The sequence below is a fragment of the Nyctereutes procyonoides genome, unplaced genomic scaffold (genome assembly GCF_905146905.1).
Source record: "Nyctereutes procyonoides isolate TBG_1078 unplaced genomic scaffold, NYPRO_anot_genome, whole genome shotgun sequence".
NCBI lineage: Eukaryota > Metazoa > Chordata > Mammalia > Carnivora > Canidae > Nyctereutes > Nyctereutes procyonoides.
In genome coordinates, this window is record NW_026575140.1 from 8,482,918 (window position 1) to 8,498,791 (window position 15,874).

The following is a 15,874-nucleotide window of genomic DNA, read 5'->3' on the forward strand; positions in this document are numbered from 1 at the left end:
AAAATTTTAATCTAGAAAATGAAAATATTAATAAACATCTTCTGGTAAAATAAAATCCTACACAGTTATTTCTAGGGAAGTGTTTTAATTTTTACCCTGTTTTCTGTGACCACACAGTGCTGCTAGCTGGTAAATTCATGGTGGGTTGACGAGTTATGGTGTTTCTGTAGTTTTTTCCAGGTCATGAATCTCGGGCTACGGAAGCTCTGTGTTGGGCAAAAGGACAGCGACTCTTTAGCGCTGGACTCAATGGAGAGATTATCGAGTATGATTTGCAGGCATTAAACATCAAGTACACCATGGACGCCTTTGGAGGACCCATTTGGAGCATGGCTGTCAGTCCTCACGGCTCTCAGCTTTTGGTTAGTAAGCAACTATTGGTAATTTGAAGACTTTATTTTTAAGTAATCTCCATACCCAACGTGGAGCTCAAACTCATGAGCCCAAGATCAAGAGTCAACTGAGCCAGCCAGGCACCCCAACTGCTAATAATTTAAAGCCAGATTTCTTTTGTGCTCACTCAGAATTTCTTCTGTGTTCACAGGAGGGTAAAGTTAAATTTTATTATGACATGTAGCAACTCCGATCTGAGGTTAATTCCAGCAACCCCAATAAAAGATTGGAGTTGATATTGGGGATTAAAAATCACTTGTCCTGGGATGCCTGGGTGGCTCAGCGGTTGAGCACCTGCCTTCATTCAGCCCAGGGTGTGATCCTGGAGTCCCGAGATTGAGTCCCACATCAGGCTCCCTGCATGAAGCCTGCATCTCTCTCTGCCTGTGTCCCTCTCTCTGCCTGTGTCTCTCTGCCTCTTTCTCGCTGTGTCTCTCATGAATAAACAAATAAAATCTTTAAAAAATAAATAAAAATAGAAATAAAAATAAAAATCACTTGTACTTTTGCATCCGTTCTGCTGCTACTTTGAACCTTTTATTCATTTATGAAATGAGAGGGTTAGTTTGGTTCAGTATTTCTCAAACTGTACTTTGGAATTGGAAGATGTAGAGACTTTTTTGTTGTATTGTGCTTTATGTTTTATGGTAAATATCATTTCAGAATATGGCATGTTAACGTGAAATCCTTCCGAAGATTCACAACACACTAATGTTCGTTAAAAGTTCTAAGAGGTTCTTCCACAAGTTAACTTATGCAACTATGCTCTACTACAGTGTTTCTCAAAAATTCTGTGCGGACTAAGAAGACAACCTACCCCCCAGGCCACCCTCCACACACACACACTGTTATCCTTAAAATGGATATTTCCAGATACTGCATTTTTTCAGAAAAGTGTATGACTCTTGTTTGATTTGCACTAATTTATACAGTATCTTGTATAGTTAATGGGTATTTTATTTAGGCCATGGGTCTCTAGCAGATAGGTGCTATGAAATCCTACTTCTATTCCATGTCCTATACAGGAATTGGGCCACTAATTAGCCTGTTTTCTGACTAGGACATGAAGCCTGCCAAAAATATACTGTCAATTCCTTGATACCGGTAAGCTTTTTCTTCTCTCACATACTGTTTTTCTCTCACAGTAAGTGACAGCTTTACAGAAGAAATATTTGTATTTGTAAAAGCATATATTTCTACAAAATGCTTGTCTTCTCTATTTACTTTTTCTCTAATAGGTCGGCTGTGAAGATGGATCTGTGAAGCTATTTCAAATCACTCCAGACAAAATTCAGTTTGAAAGAAATTTTGATCGACAGAAAAGTAAGGATCATTTTTTGGTGGGGCCATGAGTAACCTTAACTACAAGTAATTTTGTGTGCCCCTGGGGTTAGGTTGTTTTCCTATGGTTCCAGGGAATATTTTATCTGCATGCCAATTTTTTTTTAAGATTTTATTTATTCATGAGACACACACAGAGAGAGAGGCAGAGACACAGGCAGAGGGAGAAGCAGACTCCAGCCCGACGTGGGATCCCTGGTCTCCAGGATCATGCCCCGGGCTGAAGGTGGTGCTAAAACACTGAGCCACCCTGGCTGCCCTTTGCATGCCAATTTTATCTGAGTGTAGAGTATGTCCTTGAAGCCATCCCTCATTCAGGCTTTGTCTATCCTGTAGCATATATTTGTGATTGCTTTCGAATTATGGAAAACTAGAAATATGCAGGAAAGCAAGTGTTTCTGTATAAGTCACTTTGTTCTCTTTCTTTTTGAAGTTTTAACACGGTGCGCAAAGTCTTTTTTTTTTTTTTTTTTTTTGTGCGTAAAGTCTTAAACCTAGAATTTTAAAACAATTTCCCATGTTCCACTTGGACCAGTTGACACTGATATCTAGAGCAGGGGTTAACAGACCTTTTCTATAAAGATAGCAGGTAGGAAATACTGTAATCTTTGCAGACCATACTCTGTCAACTCTCTTGTCCAATAAAAGTAGCCATAGATAATAAACAAATGGGTATGACTGTGCTTTGGTAAAATTTTATTTATAAAAAAAAAATTGGTGGGCCTGATTTGGCCCTTTGGGCCATAGCTTGCTGACCCTTCTAGAAAACAGTACCTGTCCCATGTATTCTGTGTCCATTAGTAATATTAATTATCTGCTAGTCAGATTCCTTTTGTTTTGAATATCTTTTGTATATTCTTTTATTTTCTCATTCATTCATTCATTCATTCATTCATTTGTAAAGATTTTATTTTTATGTAATCTCCACCACCTATCACAGGGCTTACACCTACAGCCCCAAGATCAGGAGTCTCATATTCCACCAACTGAGCCATCTAGGCTTAGGTGTTTTATTTATTTATTTATGAGAGCTCAAGTAGAGCGAAGGGAAGAAGGAGAGAGAATCTCAAGTGGACTCCCCACCAAGCATGGAGCCTGACATGGGACTGGATCTCATGACCCCCAGATTATTACCTGAGCCCAAATCAAAAGTCTGACACTCAACAAACAGACCCACCCACATGCCCCTTGGGTGTTCCTTTTTAATTACAAAAATGATATAATGCTTAGTCAAAACTTGTGTGTTTAGCCAAATGTGAAAGAGAAGATTATCTCATTCCGCTCTGTGGACAACATTTTGGAAGTAATCTTCTAGACATTTTTGCATATTCATATAGACAAATACACAGGAGTGCTTGTGGCTTGTTTTCTCACTTGGTATATTACAACTAATCTTCCATGTCAATCATGGCTGTTTGCATGGCATTCCATTTTATGATGTTCTGTAATTTATTTAACCAAACTCCTCCTATTGATGGATATTTATTTATTTATGATTTTATTTATTTATTTATTCGTTCATGAGAGACAGAGAGAGAGAGGCAGACACAGGCAGAAGCAGAGGGAGAAGCAAGCTCCATGCAGGGAGCCTGATGTGGGACTCGATCCTGGGTCTCCAGGATCACGCCTGGGCTGAAGGCAGACACTTAACTGCTGAGCCACCCAGGTGTCCCTGTTGATATTTTTAAAAAATTTTTTACTGCTATATAATCAGAGTAGCAATGAATAGTCCAGTATATATATTTTTGAATACTCCTACATGTATTTCTCCTTGATTAATTCCCAGTGGAATTGCTGAGCCAAATATGCACATTTAAATTTTGTTAGGTTACTAACATCAGCCTCAAAAAGTTGTATTTTTATTTACACTCTTACTATTTCTATGTTATTAAAGTAATATTAAATACTTGATTATGGATTCCATGACAGAGTTGTTCCTCATCTGTTATAAAACAGTTCTTCACCAGAGTGTAGTAGATGATAGTTATGATTGCAAAACACTAGACCTGTAGATAATTATCAAAGGAGAACTCAGTTACCCTTTACTGTATAATTATGTGTATCTCCCTTTCTTTTTTGTTGTACAACTCCCAAGGTCGCATCCTGAGTCTCAGCTGGCATCCCTCTGGCACCCACATTGCAGCTGGCTCCATAGACTACATTAGTGTGTTTGATGTCAAATCAGGTGACTGTTTTCTAAGTTCATTTGGGATGTGTGTCTTGTCTGTCAGATTCACATTGGTGGTTTCCAAAAGCTTGAGCCTTTGTTCTTTCTAAAATCTTTTTTTTTTTTTAATTTTTATTTATTTATGATAGTCACAGAGAGAGAGAGAGAGAGGCAGAGACATAGGCAGAGGGAGAAGCAGGCTCCATGCACCGGGAGCCCGACGTGGGACTCGATCCCGGGTCTCCAGGATCGCGCCCTGGGCCAAAGGCAGGTGCCAAACCACCGCGCCACCCAGGGATCCCGAGCCTTTGTTCTTTCAATGAGCTTTATGGCCTAATCTCTCAGTAACCTTCTGAGATGCTTGCCACAAATTTCACTCCTTTATTGGATTGCTTCTGTTGCTTTTGGGGAATCCTGGGTCTTCAGTGAGATGCATATGTTTTATCTAGTAAGAATTCATATGAAAGTTCACCCTTAAATAAAATTTAAAAAAAGAAAAAAGAAAGTTCACCCTCAAGCAATATAATATTTACAACAAATGACCAATTAGAATAACTATTTAATATATACCGGACCTTGGTAAAAGTAGATGTCTCTCTTTGAGAAACATAAGGTCTTGGTAACATAATTGGTGAGGTATGAGATCAGAAAGGTAGAGAACCATTTCCTTTTCTCTATTCTTGGCCTACAGAATTGACTTATGGAATCCTTCAGTGATGAGACTGACTTTGACTTGCTAGGTGGGCCCCTCTATACTCCCATCTAAGATGGGAAGTAAAACAGGTCAGGTTTGTCTCGTTTTTCTTTTCCTTTTTTTAATATTTTGTTTATTTATTCATGAGAGACACAGAGAAAGAGACATAGGCAGAGGGAGAAGCAGGCTCCCTATGGGGAGCCCGATGTAGGACTCATTCCCAGGACCGTGAGATCACAACCTGAACCAAAGGCAGATGCTCAACCACTGAGCCACCCAGGTGCCCCTTGTCTAGTTTTTCCTTTCCTCCATGCTTAAACAAATTTATTCTTATCTGTTACACATACATAGTCAAAGAACTCCTTGAGGCTTGTTACAAAGAAGCAGATTGCCCCTCTCTCCCTTCTCACTCCTCAGAGGCAGCCATGTATAACTCTTAGCTAATTCTTTTGATGTTCACCTCCACCTATGTACATGTATATATACACATATGTGTTATGTTTTGTCTCACTGATATATCCTCAAATTCTTCCAGCTGTATAAATTAGGTTCAGATTTGATTTTCTTTCTACTACCTTTATCTTCTTGAATGATTCTCCCCCAGAGCCTTCTGACCTCCAATCTAGTGTACCAGGTTTTGGGCCTGTTGTACCTCTCTGTAGGTTTTGAACCTTGATTTCTCAGTCATTCCATGGATCTCCTTTACTCCTCTCTCAGGTGGAATCCCCAGTTTCCATTCACTTCCTGATTTATCCTTTTGTTTGGTGGATCATTAGAAGGTTCATGAGCTAGCTCAGAAATTATTTTCCCTTAGAATTTTGAAGGGAATTGGCTCCATTGTCTTCCAGCTTTGAGTATTACTATAGACTCTGATGCCATGCTGGGAGAAGATCTTTTGTATAGGCTTTTTGGTCTGTTTTTCCAAGGAGCTTTTAGGATCTTTCCTTTATTCTTACTGTTCTGAAATGTAACAATTAGGTTTCTTGATGTGTGGATCTATTAACATCAGTCATATTAGATACTTGGTAGATTATTTTAATCAAAAACCATTTTTCAGTTTTGAGGGACATTTTTTTTTCTTAAGATGTGTTTCTTTCTTTCTCTTTCTTTCTCTTTCTCTTTCTTTATCTTTCTCTTTTCTTTTTTCTTTTCTCCTTTTCTTTTCTTTTCTTTTCTTTTCTTTTCTTTTCTTTTCTTTTCTTTTCTTTTCTTTTCTTTTCTTTTCTTTTCTTTTCTTTTCTTTTCTTCTGTAGAGAGCACAGTGGGGAGGGGCGAGGGAGAGGGAGAAAGAGTCAGTCCCAAGCAGACTCCTGATGCAGGGCTCAATCCCAAGACCTGAGCCAAAAACCAAGAGTCAAAGACGTTTAACTGACTACATCATCCAAGTGTTCTTAGTTATGGGGAAAATTCTTATAATTATTTGGTTAACAAACAAAAAAAAATTATTTTGTAAATAAGTTTCTCTCCATTTTTCTGAAATTTTACTATTTTGTTGTTGGCTCTTTAATTTTCTTATCTCTTTCCCCCTCTCTTATTTTTTATCTCTTTGACTTTTTCTGCTTCCTGGGAGTTTATTTTTATATTTTATTTATTTATTTAGATTTTATTTTTAAGTATTTGGTACCCCCAAGTGTGGGACTAGAGCTCACAAACCCAAGATCAAGAATCACATGCTCCACCAACTGAGACAGCTAGGTACCCCTTGTCTTTATCTTTAAATCCTGTTACTGAGTTTTTCATTTCTGCCATTTCCAAAGGTTTTTTTGTTTATTTCCTGAGTGTTCTTTTTTATAGCATTTTTTGTTTCATTATATACTGACTTCTCTATCTAATGTTATTTAAGATAGTATTTGTCAAATATTCTTCACCCTTGCTCTGTTTTTTTCCTGGTATATTTTTCTGATAGTTTCTCTGGCTTCTGCCTTTCATATTCAGGCTTTGCTCACATTCAGGCTTTGCTTACAGAAGCTCAGGCTTTTGTCTTGTAATTCCTTTCCTGACCACATGTGTGGAGCTTACTGCTCATGAGCTTCACTGAAGAATGATCTGGCTGGAGTCTTAGTTTGGGGAACCTCCAAAGACGTTGGCTTTTTATATCTTTTTTCTTAGGCTGGTCATATTTCCCAGAAATGTTTTTTATTTTCTTGCCTGTGATAGTCTGGTTATTGGTATTCTGGGAAGAAAATGGGTGTTCTCAACATTCAGTTAATAAATTTTCACTTTATCTCTTTTCCATATAGTAATCCCACCCTTAGTTGTGCCTGATACTAGAGAATGAGTCTCCATTCTTGTTTGAAGTGAAGTTTAGGGAGTTGCCTGGCTTTTTAGTTAGGGAATAGTTATCTGGAGGATCTATAAGTTTCTAAAACTTTCAACCAATTTCTCTTTTTAGTTCCATTTTCACTTCTGTTTCCAGAGTTTTTGGGGTCACCACAGTTGCTGAATCTTCTGAGGATTTCATGGTATAAATCAAGTGGCTTCCTGGCTTTCCCCCCCGTTGACTTGGGTCTTAATTTCAGGGCTCTGCTCTGTCAGTTACTACTTTATGTTTGCTTTTTAATTCCCAAAATTTTGTCAATTGTTGTCCTCTCTCCATTTCTCATGGTATTTTAGAAAAGAGCCAAGTGTCATGAACATTGCTTTTAGGCGGTTTTAAGTGAAGTCTCAAATGCCTCCTTTCCATTTCACCTCCTCTCCTCCACCTCCCCCCCCCAAATTTCTGTCTCTAACCGTCATTCCCCTTTCCCTCCCACAGTCTACAGGTAACCATTTTTGTGTTTTGAGACTGAGTCCACCATAACTAATATTTACTGTCAGTTTGTGATCTGTGCTCAGGCAGCTAACAGGTGCGTTTTGAAGACAAAAGAAGTAAGTACCATTCAAATTTGGGCTTTTCTTATTTTTCAGGGAGCACTGTTCAGAAAATGCTGGTGGATAGGCAATATATGGGTGTGTCTAAGCGGAAGTGTATCATATGGGGAGTGGCCTTCTTGTCTGATGGCACTGTCATAAGTGTGGACTCTGCTGGGAAGGTGCAGTTCTGGGACTCAGCTACTGGGACACTTGTGAAGAACCACCTCATCGCAAATGCTGATGTGCAGTCCATTGCTGTATCTGATGTGAGTATGGTCTCTATTTTGAGCAGTCCTATACAACCTGGGGGATGAGTACAGAAGGCCGGGTCAATGATGGGGCATAAACAATGTTCCTTCATCCTCAGTATTTTATGGAGGAAGATGATTTTAGGAAAGTGCATTTGAAACACACATAGTTTCTTTGAACCCTCTTACTCTCCTAACAACTAGTTAGAGAATATTCTCTAGAAGATTAATTAGAGATTTTCTTCAGACACTCACCACCGCCAGTTAATCTAGTCTGATTTAGATAGGCCACAAGTACACTAGAAGAATCTATTTTATTTATTTATTTATTTATTTTTTTTTTTAAACTTTATTTATTATAGTCACACAGAGAGAGAGAGGCAGAGACAGAGACATAGGCAGAGGGAGAAGCAGGCCCCATGCACCGGGAGCCCGACGTGGGATTCGATCCCGCGTCTCCAGGATCACACCCTGGGCCAAAGGCAGGCGCTAAACCGCTGCGCCACCCAGGGATCCCTAAGAATCTATTTTATTTTTAAGATTTTCTTTATTTAGTAAATGAGGGCAGCCTGGGTGGCTCAGCGGTTTAGCGCCGCCTTTGGCCTGGGGTGTGACCCTGGAGACCCGGGATCGAGTCCCAATCGGGCTCCCTGCATGGAGCCTGCTTCTCCCTCTGTCTGTGTCTCTCTGCCTCTCTCTCTCTCTCTCTCTCTCTCTCTCTCTCTCTGTGTGTGTCTCTCATGAATAAATAGATAAAATCTTTAAAAAATTTTTTTTTCTTTATTCATGAGAAACAGGCAGGCTCCCCACAGGGAGCCCAATGCAGGACTCCATCCCTGAACCCAGGATCGTGCCCTGAGCCAAAGGCAACCGCCCAGGTGCCCCATTCTAAAAGAATCTTGGGAAATGCTATTTTCTTCTTTTTATAACTCTTCTGCTTCCTATGTTGGGAAATTAGGAAATAACTTTATAGTGATTTTAAAAATACTAAATTTCTTCTATTTGAGTATGATTTAAGGAGACTTTTTTTAAAAGATTTTATTTATTTACTCATAGAGATGCAGAGATATGAGACTTGATCCCAGGACTCTGGGATCACACCCTGCGCCAAAGCAGACGCTCAACTGCTGAACCACCCAGGCGTCCCCCCTCTTTTTTTTTAAGATGTTATTTAGTTACCAGAGCATGAGTTGGGGAGGGATGGAGGGGGAGAGAGAGAGGAAGAAGAAGCAGACTCTCTGCTGAGTGAGGAGCCCGACTTGGGCCAATCCCAAGACCCCAAGATCATAACCTGAACCAAAGTCAGATGCTTAACCAACTTAGCCACCTAGGCACCTCAAGAAATTTTCCTTTTAAAATAGAGTTTTGAGGGCAGCCCGGGTGGTTCAGTGGTTTAGCGCCGCCTTCAGCCCAGGGTGTGATCCTGGAGACCAGGGATCCAGTCCCTCGTCAGGCTCCCTGAATGGAGCCTGCTTTTCCCTCTGCCTGTGTCTCTGCCTCTCTCTCTGTGTCTCTAATAAATAAATTAAATATTTAAAATAAAAGAGTTTTGAAAAGGTGAGGCAGGTTTTATATTACTTAAAATTTTTAATAGTATCTGTATTTATAGTTTTGTTTATATATATATTCACAATATCTGAAAAGATTAAAAACATTAATGGTAAGTTTTAGGAAAGTTGGAGTGGGCAGGCAGGAGGCAGGCTTAATTTGTACTGTGTACTATTCTGTATTGTCTGATTTTCTACCATGTGCCCATAATTAATGTATTGCATTGAATCTTAGATACATATGACTGTGAGACATGCCATAATTTTGTTATCATGGAAAAGAAGAAACCCTGCCAATTAAACTATGGTAGTGCTTTTTTTTTTATAATAGTTGTATAATACAAACTATTATAAATTGATACGTTTCAACTTTTTAAAAGAAATTTATTTTTAGTAATTTTTTTTAAGATTTTATTTATTCATGAGAGACACAGAGAAAGGCAGAGACACAGGCAGAGGGAGAAGCAGCCTCCATGCAGGGACCCCAACTTGGGACTCAATCCCCAGGACCATGCCCTGGGCTGAAGGCGGTGCTAAATCGCTGAGCCACCCTGGCTGCCCTCACTCTGTCTTAAGTAAATAAATTTCGGGCAGCCCCAGTGGCCTGAAATTTACATTTTACTTATTAGGGAGACTTTTACTTATTAGAGACTCTTAAACATTAATTTTTGTTCTGTCACTTTTGTGCATATATAACAAGGAAAGTATTAGTGAGTAAGGTAAGTGAGTAAGGTATTCCTAAAACATCTTCACATGCACAGATGGACTGTAACTTACCTTTTAACTTGGTCCTCAGGGTCCATATTTCCCACACTTGCCTCCCAGCCTCCATAGTATTAGTAGTAGTTGCTCCTCTGTAGTCTCTAGATTTTTTTCCAGGTTTTTGACAACCATTCTGCAAGTTGTATTTATTTGGGCTTTGTTGTTTCATTGTTTTTAAGTAGGCTCCACACCCAACGTGGGGCTTGAACTCAAAACCCTGAGATCAAGAGTTGCATCTACTGACTGAGCCAGCCAGGTACCCCCCATTCTGCAACTTTGATGTTTGCTCTTTACCTGAAGATGTCATACATGTGCAGGTTGACAGCTAGAAGATATCTTGGTTTCAGAGATGTTTAAATGTGGGCAAATGTATGCCTGAGAGTCCGTGAATTGTGTACTTGTTAGTTTTAAGGGGAAAAACGTATTTGTACAAATTGCAACCCTCAAAATGCTTATCACACACACTACACTAGGGCAGATTTGGGTTTGAATATCAGCTGCAGCACTTAATAGCTACTACCTTCCTTGGGCAGGCTATTTCTTTCTAAACCTCAGTTTCTTCTGTGAAAACAGTGTACTAGTAATACTTCATAGAGTTTGGGGAGGATTAAATAGGTAGTGCATGAAAGGTGCTAAGTGCAGTATCTGGCACAGAGTGAGTGTGGTATTGGCATTATTTTCACATCTCTTGAAATTGATCCTAATTTGAAGGGTTTTCTCCACTACACTCTTTTGCCAGAAGAGCTGATTATTTTTAGATATCTTTTTAATGGATTTTCATTGACAGAAGAGTGAATAGTGGCAAATACCCAGTCCTTTGATCGTCTTAGATGTCTTGCACCCTTATCAAGTAGGTGAGTACTGATACCTGCAGGGAGTCATAGGGAACATTTGCTTTCATTTAGAAGTCAGTCTTTAGATTGTTTTTCTGTGTGAAACAGTCACTCTGTGATTAAATTAGGACACTTTCCCCCTCCCTTTCCAGGTCAGCTTTCCCCTTGCTTTGTTCCATCTGTGCCCTAAGAGAGCCCTTTTCTTTCATTTCTTTTATGATCTACCTCCAGGAAAGATGATATGGAGTAAGTTAGTGTTGCCTTCTTTATCCCTCTCTGTAGGTGGGATTTTGTGCAAATTGCCCCACCTTTTTTTTTTTTTTTTTTTTTTGGCTAGATGAACTGTTTAGTTGGAGATGGGGAACAGTCTGTGAGCTCCTAAGTTGCTCAGTATCTCCACTTTTGCTTGGGGTAATGGTTTTCTTTTTTTTTTTTTTAATATTTTATTTATTTATTCATGAGAGACACAGAGAGGGAGAGAGAGAGAGGCAGAGACATAGGCGGAGGGAGAAGCAGGCTTCATGCAGGGAGCCTGACGTGGGACTCAATCAGGGGTTTCCAGGATCACACCCTGAGCCACCTGGGCTACCCAGGATAATGGTTTTCAAATAGTAATCTTACAGGAAGTGAGGGAGAGGCTGGTCTGGGCTACCTTATATGCTGACCTTCAGATAAGCTTTCCTTCCTTCTCACCATCATGTGCCTACAAGTTACCTCAAAGAGAACTGGCATAAGGTTGAGGTGGTATGGTGTGCCCAGAGCAAAGGCTTTTGAAGTTCCAGTTTCCTTACCTGTGTGAAGAGCTATTAAATGATTACGGGGAAAAAAGATAAAAAATCATCATTCATACAAACATGAAGTGGGGGATCCCTGGGTGGCTTACCGGTTGAGCATCTGCCTTTGGCTCAAGGTGTGGTCCTGGAGTTCCGGGATTAAGTCCCACATTGGGCTCCCTGCATGGAGCCTGCTTCTTCCACTGCCTATGTCTCTGCCTCTCTCTCTCTGTGTCTCTCATGATAAATAAATAAAATATTAAAAAAAAAAAACATGAAGTGGAAATGTCACAGATTTTCTGTAACTCATTAACTAATGAGGAAACCAGTAAGATATTATAAGCAGTTCAAAGGACAATTTAACAAACAGTCCCATAAGGTCATCAGGAATGCTGAAATTAATTTACTTAAAATTCTTGCAAGACTCAGTGTCCACAGGACAATTAATAGCTACATTCCACCAGGCAAGATTATTTTGCATTACTCTCATTATTACAGTTTTTACAAAGTTGTAAAATAGCTCTTGAGACAGTCTCAGGGCTCACTAGATAAGGATACCAGTACTTTTTATATACATTTCAAAGTCATTCACAGTTTCACCTTGATAGGTAGGTCAAGTGATACTTAATTTTGCAAGTTACTCCTTTTTTTTTGTTTTGTTTGTTTTGTTTTGCAAGTTACTCCTATATAGTTTAGAATAGTAAATGTGTAGTTGGTGACAGTTCCATGTTTATACATGTTTAGACGTCATTTCTCTTAACTGGCTGACCTAATCTTCATTCTGTTTGTTTACCTGCTGATTCAGGTTCCTGGCTTTTCTCACTACCTTATCAAACATCTATCATATCTTCTTTTTTTCCTCCAGCCCAAAGTTATATGTATTTTTATTTTTTAAAAAAATTATTTATTTATTTATTTATTTATGAGAGAGAGAGGGAGAGAGAGAGAGGCAGAGACACAGGAGGAAGGAGAAGCAGGCTCCATGCCAGGAGCCTGACGTGGGACTTGATCCCGGGACTCCAGGATGGCACCCTGGGGCCAAAGGCAGGTGCCAAACCGCTGAGCCACCCAGGGATCCCAAGTTATATGTATTTTTAAAAGCTGGTTAAAATTTTTGAGAATATAAAGGAAATTTTTTTATAAAGGAATTTTTTTTAATTACAGATTAAAAAAATAATAAAATAAAATCATAGATACACCAAGACCATTTACTTGCTTTATTTAAAAGATGATTTATTTTAGAGAAGGAAAGAGTGTGAGCTGGGGGGAGGGACATAGGGAGAGAATCCTCAGGAAGACTCCCCACTGAGTACAGAGCCCAATATGGGGCTCTATCCAAGGATCCTGAGATCGGACACTAAACTGAATGAGCCACTGAGGCACCCCAGACACACTAAGACCTTTTAAAACTAACAGAAAAAATAAATAAATATTTTTTAAAAATAAAAAATAAAACTAACAGAAGTCACAGTGCTCAACATACTGTGTTCAACATACTGTAAGAGAGAGCCTCATACTGAGGACCAGGGAACCTGGTCTTTGTGTGACACTGACGAGGCCGCTTCTCTCCAGGTGCCCCAGGAATTTCAGGGTTTTCTAAACTTTACTCTTTTGACTACAATTTTCTGATTTTTCCTCCTACATTCCCAGTTGTTTACTGGTTTTTTTGTGTGTTTTTGTATATGTGTTATGTGTTGGGCTTTTTTGTTTTTTTTTTTTAATTCATGACCCTGAGATTAAGACCTGAGTTGAGGATCAGGAGTCAGAGACTTAACCAAATGAGCCACCCAGGCATCCCGACTTTACTTTTTTTTTTTTTAAGATTTTTTTTTTTTTTTTAATTAATCATGAGAGAGAGGGAGGAGGCTCCCTGTGGGGAATCCAATGTGGGACTCTATCCCAGGATCCTGGGATCACGACCTGAGCTAAAGGCAGACACTCAAGCACTGAGCCATCCAGGTGCCCCTAATCATTTTTGTTTGAAGACTGATTGAGGGCAGCCCGGGTGGATCAGTGGTTTAGCTCTGCCTTCAGCCCAGGGCCTGATCCTGGAGACCTGGGATGGAGTCCCACGTCGGGCTCCCTGCATGGAGCCTGCTTCTCCCTCTGCCTGTATCTCTGCCTCTCTCTCTCTATCTCTATCTCTATCTCTATCTCATGAATAAATAAAATCTTAAAAAAAGAAATTGGTTTTTGAGAGAGGGAGAGCATGCGTGTGTGAGCAGGGGGAGGGGCAGAGGGAGAGAGAAGGAGGAAGCAGACTCCCAGCTGAGCACAGAGCCCTCATGGAACTCGATCCCACGACCCTGAAATGAAGACCTGAGCAGAAAATCAAGAGATGGGCACTCAACTAACTGAGCCACCCAGTCACCCCCACTTTAACCATTTTTAAGTACATTTCAGTGGCATTAAGTACATTTGTGGTGTTGTGCAGCCATCACCTCTTTCCATCTTCAGAACTTTTTCATCACACAGAAACTACTGGTTAGGGACATCTGGGTGGCTCAGTGGTTGAGCGTCTGCCTTCGGCTCAGGACATGATCCTGGAGTTCCAGGAGCAAATCCCACATCAGGCTCCTATGTGGAGCCTGCTTCTCCCTCTGCTGATGCCTCTGCCTCTCTGCGTCTCTCATGAATAACTAAATAAAATCCTTAAAAAGAAAAAAAACTATTGGTTATACAATAACACCTTATTTCTCCCAGCCCCTAATAATCTTTATTCTTTTGTCTGTCCTTATCAATTTGCTGTTCTAGGTACCCCATATAAGTGGAATCATATAATATTTGTCCTTTTCTGAGTTATATTACTTACCATAATGTTTTCGAAGTTCATTTTGGAAAAAAAAAAAAAAAAGAAGTTCATTTTGGGTCACCCTGGTGGCCCTGCGGTTTAGTGCCGTCTTCAGCCCGGGGTGTGATCCTGGGGACCCGGGATCAAGTCCCATGTCGGGCTCCCTGCATGGAGCCTGCTTCTCCCTCTGCCTGTGTCTCTGCCTCTCTCTCTCTCTCTCTCTCTCTCTCTCTCTCTCTCACTGTGTCTGTCATGAATAAATAAAATCTTATTTAAAAAAAGTTCATCCATATTAGACTATTAGAATTTTGTCCCTTTTTAAAGCTGAATAGTATTTTATTATATATGTATGTATACACACACGTACATACATACGTACATACACATGCATATTGCATTATGTTTATTCATCTCGATGTACGTTTGGGTTTTCATCTTTTTGGCTTTTGTGAATAATGCTATGACATTGATGTACATATATATGAGTCCCTGTTCACAAATCATCTGAGGATATATATATATATATATATATATATATATATATATATATTTAAGATTTTATTCATCCATTTATGAGAGACACAGAGGGGCAGAGAGAGAGAAGCAGGCTCTATGCAGGGAGCCCGATGTGGGACTCGATCCCAGGTCTCCAGGATCATGCCCTGGGCCAAAGGCAAACACTAAACCGCTGAGCCACCTAGGTGTCCCTTTTGTTGCTTTTCTAGTAGCAACTAGTTTGTGTATTTGAAAGCACTATAACAGCTTGAGGTACATATTGTTAATTTTGTCAGTAGGGAGCATATCACCTATGTGTAAGCTTGCTCCTCTGATGGAATTGTCACCTTCTGGAAGAAAAAGACCCCATAACCTACCTTCCAATTCTGGGCGTAGGTTTTCCCCTAGGCTGTGCAGACAGAAAACCTCAGGGAATATTTTTCAAACTGGGCCCTGTTTTGCTTAAATGTACCTCCCTAATGATTTAATTTCTCAGCAAGAAGACAGTTTCGTGGTGGGCACAGCCGAGGGGACAGTATTCCATTTTCAGCTGGTCTCTGTGACTTCCAACAGCAGTGAGAAGCAGTGGGTGCGGACAAAGCCATTCCAGCATCATACACATGACGTTCGAGCCGTGGCCCACAGCCCGACAGCATTGATATCTGGAGGTAGGTTGCACTCTCTGCCAGGCTGCTGCTTTACCCAGGCCATGCAGGACTTTTTCTAATTCTGATGCCTTCTCCCTACCCCCGCTCTGCTCTTCCTGCCCTAGGCACAGACACACACTTAGTCATTCGTCCTCTCATGGAGAAGGTGGAGGTTAAGAATTATGATGCTGCTCTCCGAAAAATCACTTTTCCTCATGTAAGTATCACTCCCTAGCCCCCACTCTCCATCTGTCCCATTAGCCTGAGTACAGCTCACACTTCCTGGGCAAATCTGTAGGACTTGTGTCATTACTTACCTTCTTTGTTTTT

The 15,874-nt window shown here is 40.1% G+C and overlaps 1 protein-coding gene across 1 annotated transcript in view; it reads left to right on the forward strand.

The window, feature by feature from the left end:
• Positions 1 to 15,874, forward strand: part of UTP4 (UTP4 small subunit processome component) — a 35,648-nt gene that overhangs the window by 4,922 nt on the left and 14,852 nt on the right. Inside the window, exons 3-8 of the mRNA XM_055306193.1 lie at positions 171 to 362; positions 1,632 to 1,716; positions 3,830 to 3,919; positions 7,503 to 7,714; positions 15,394 to 15,565; positions 15,670 to 15,761. Of these exons, the coding sequence (XP_055162168.1) occupies positions 171 to 362; positions 1,632 to 1,716; positions 3,830 to 3,919; positions 7,503 to 7,714; positions 15,394 to 15,565; positions 15,670 to 15,761 (843 nt within the window). The remainder of the gene's footprint in view (positions 1 to 170; positions 363 to 1,631; positions 1,717 to 3,829; positions 3,920 to 7,502; positions 7,715 to 15,393; positions 15,566 to 15,669; positions 15,762 to 15,874) is intronic.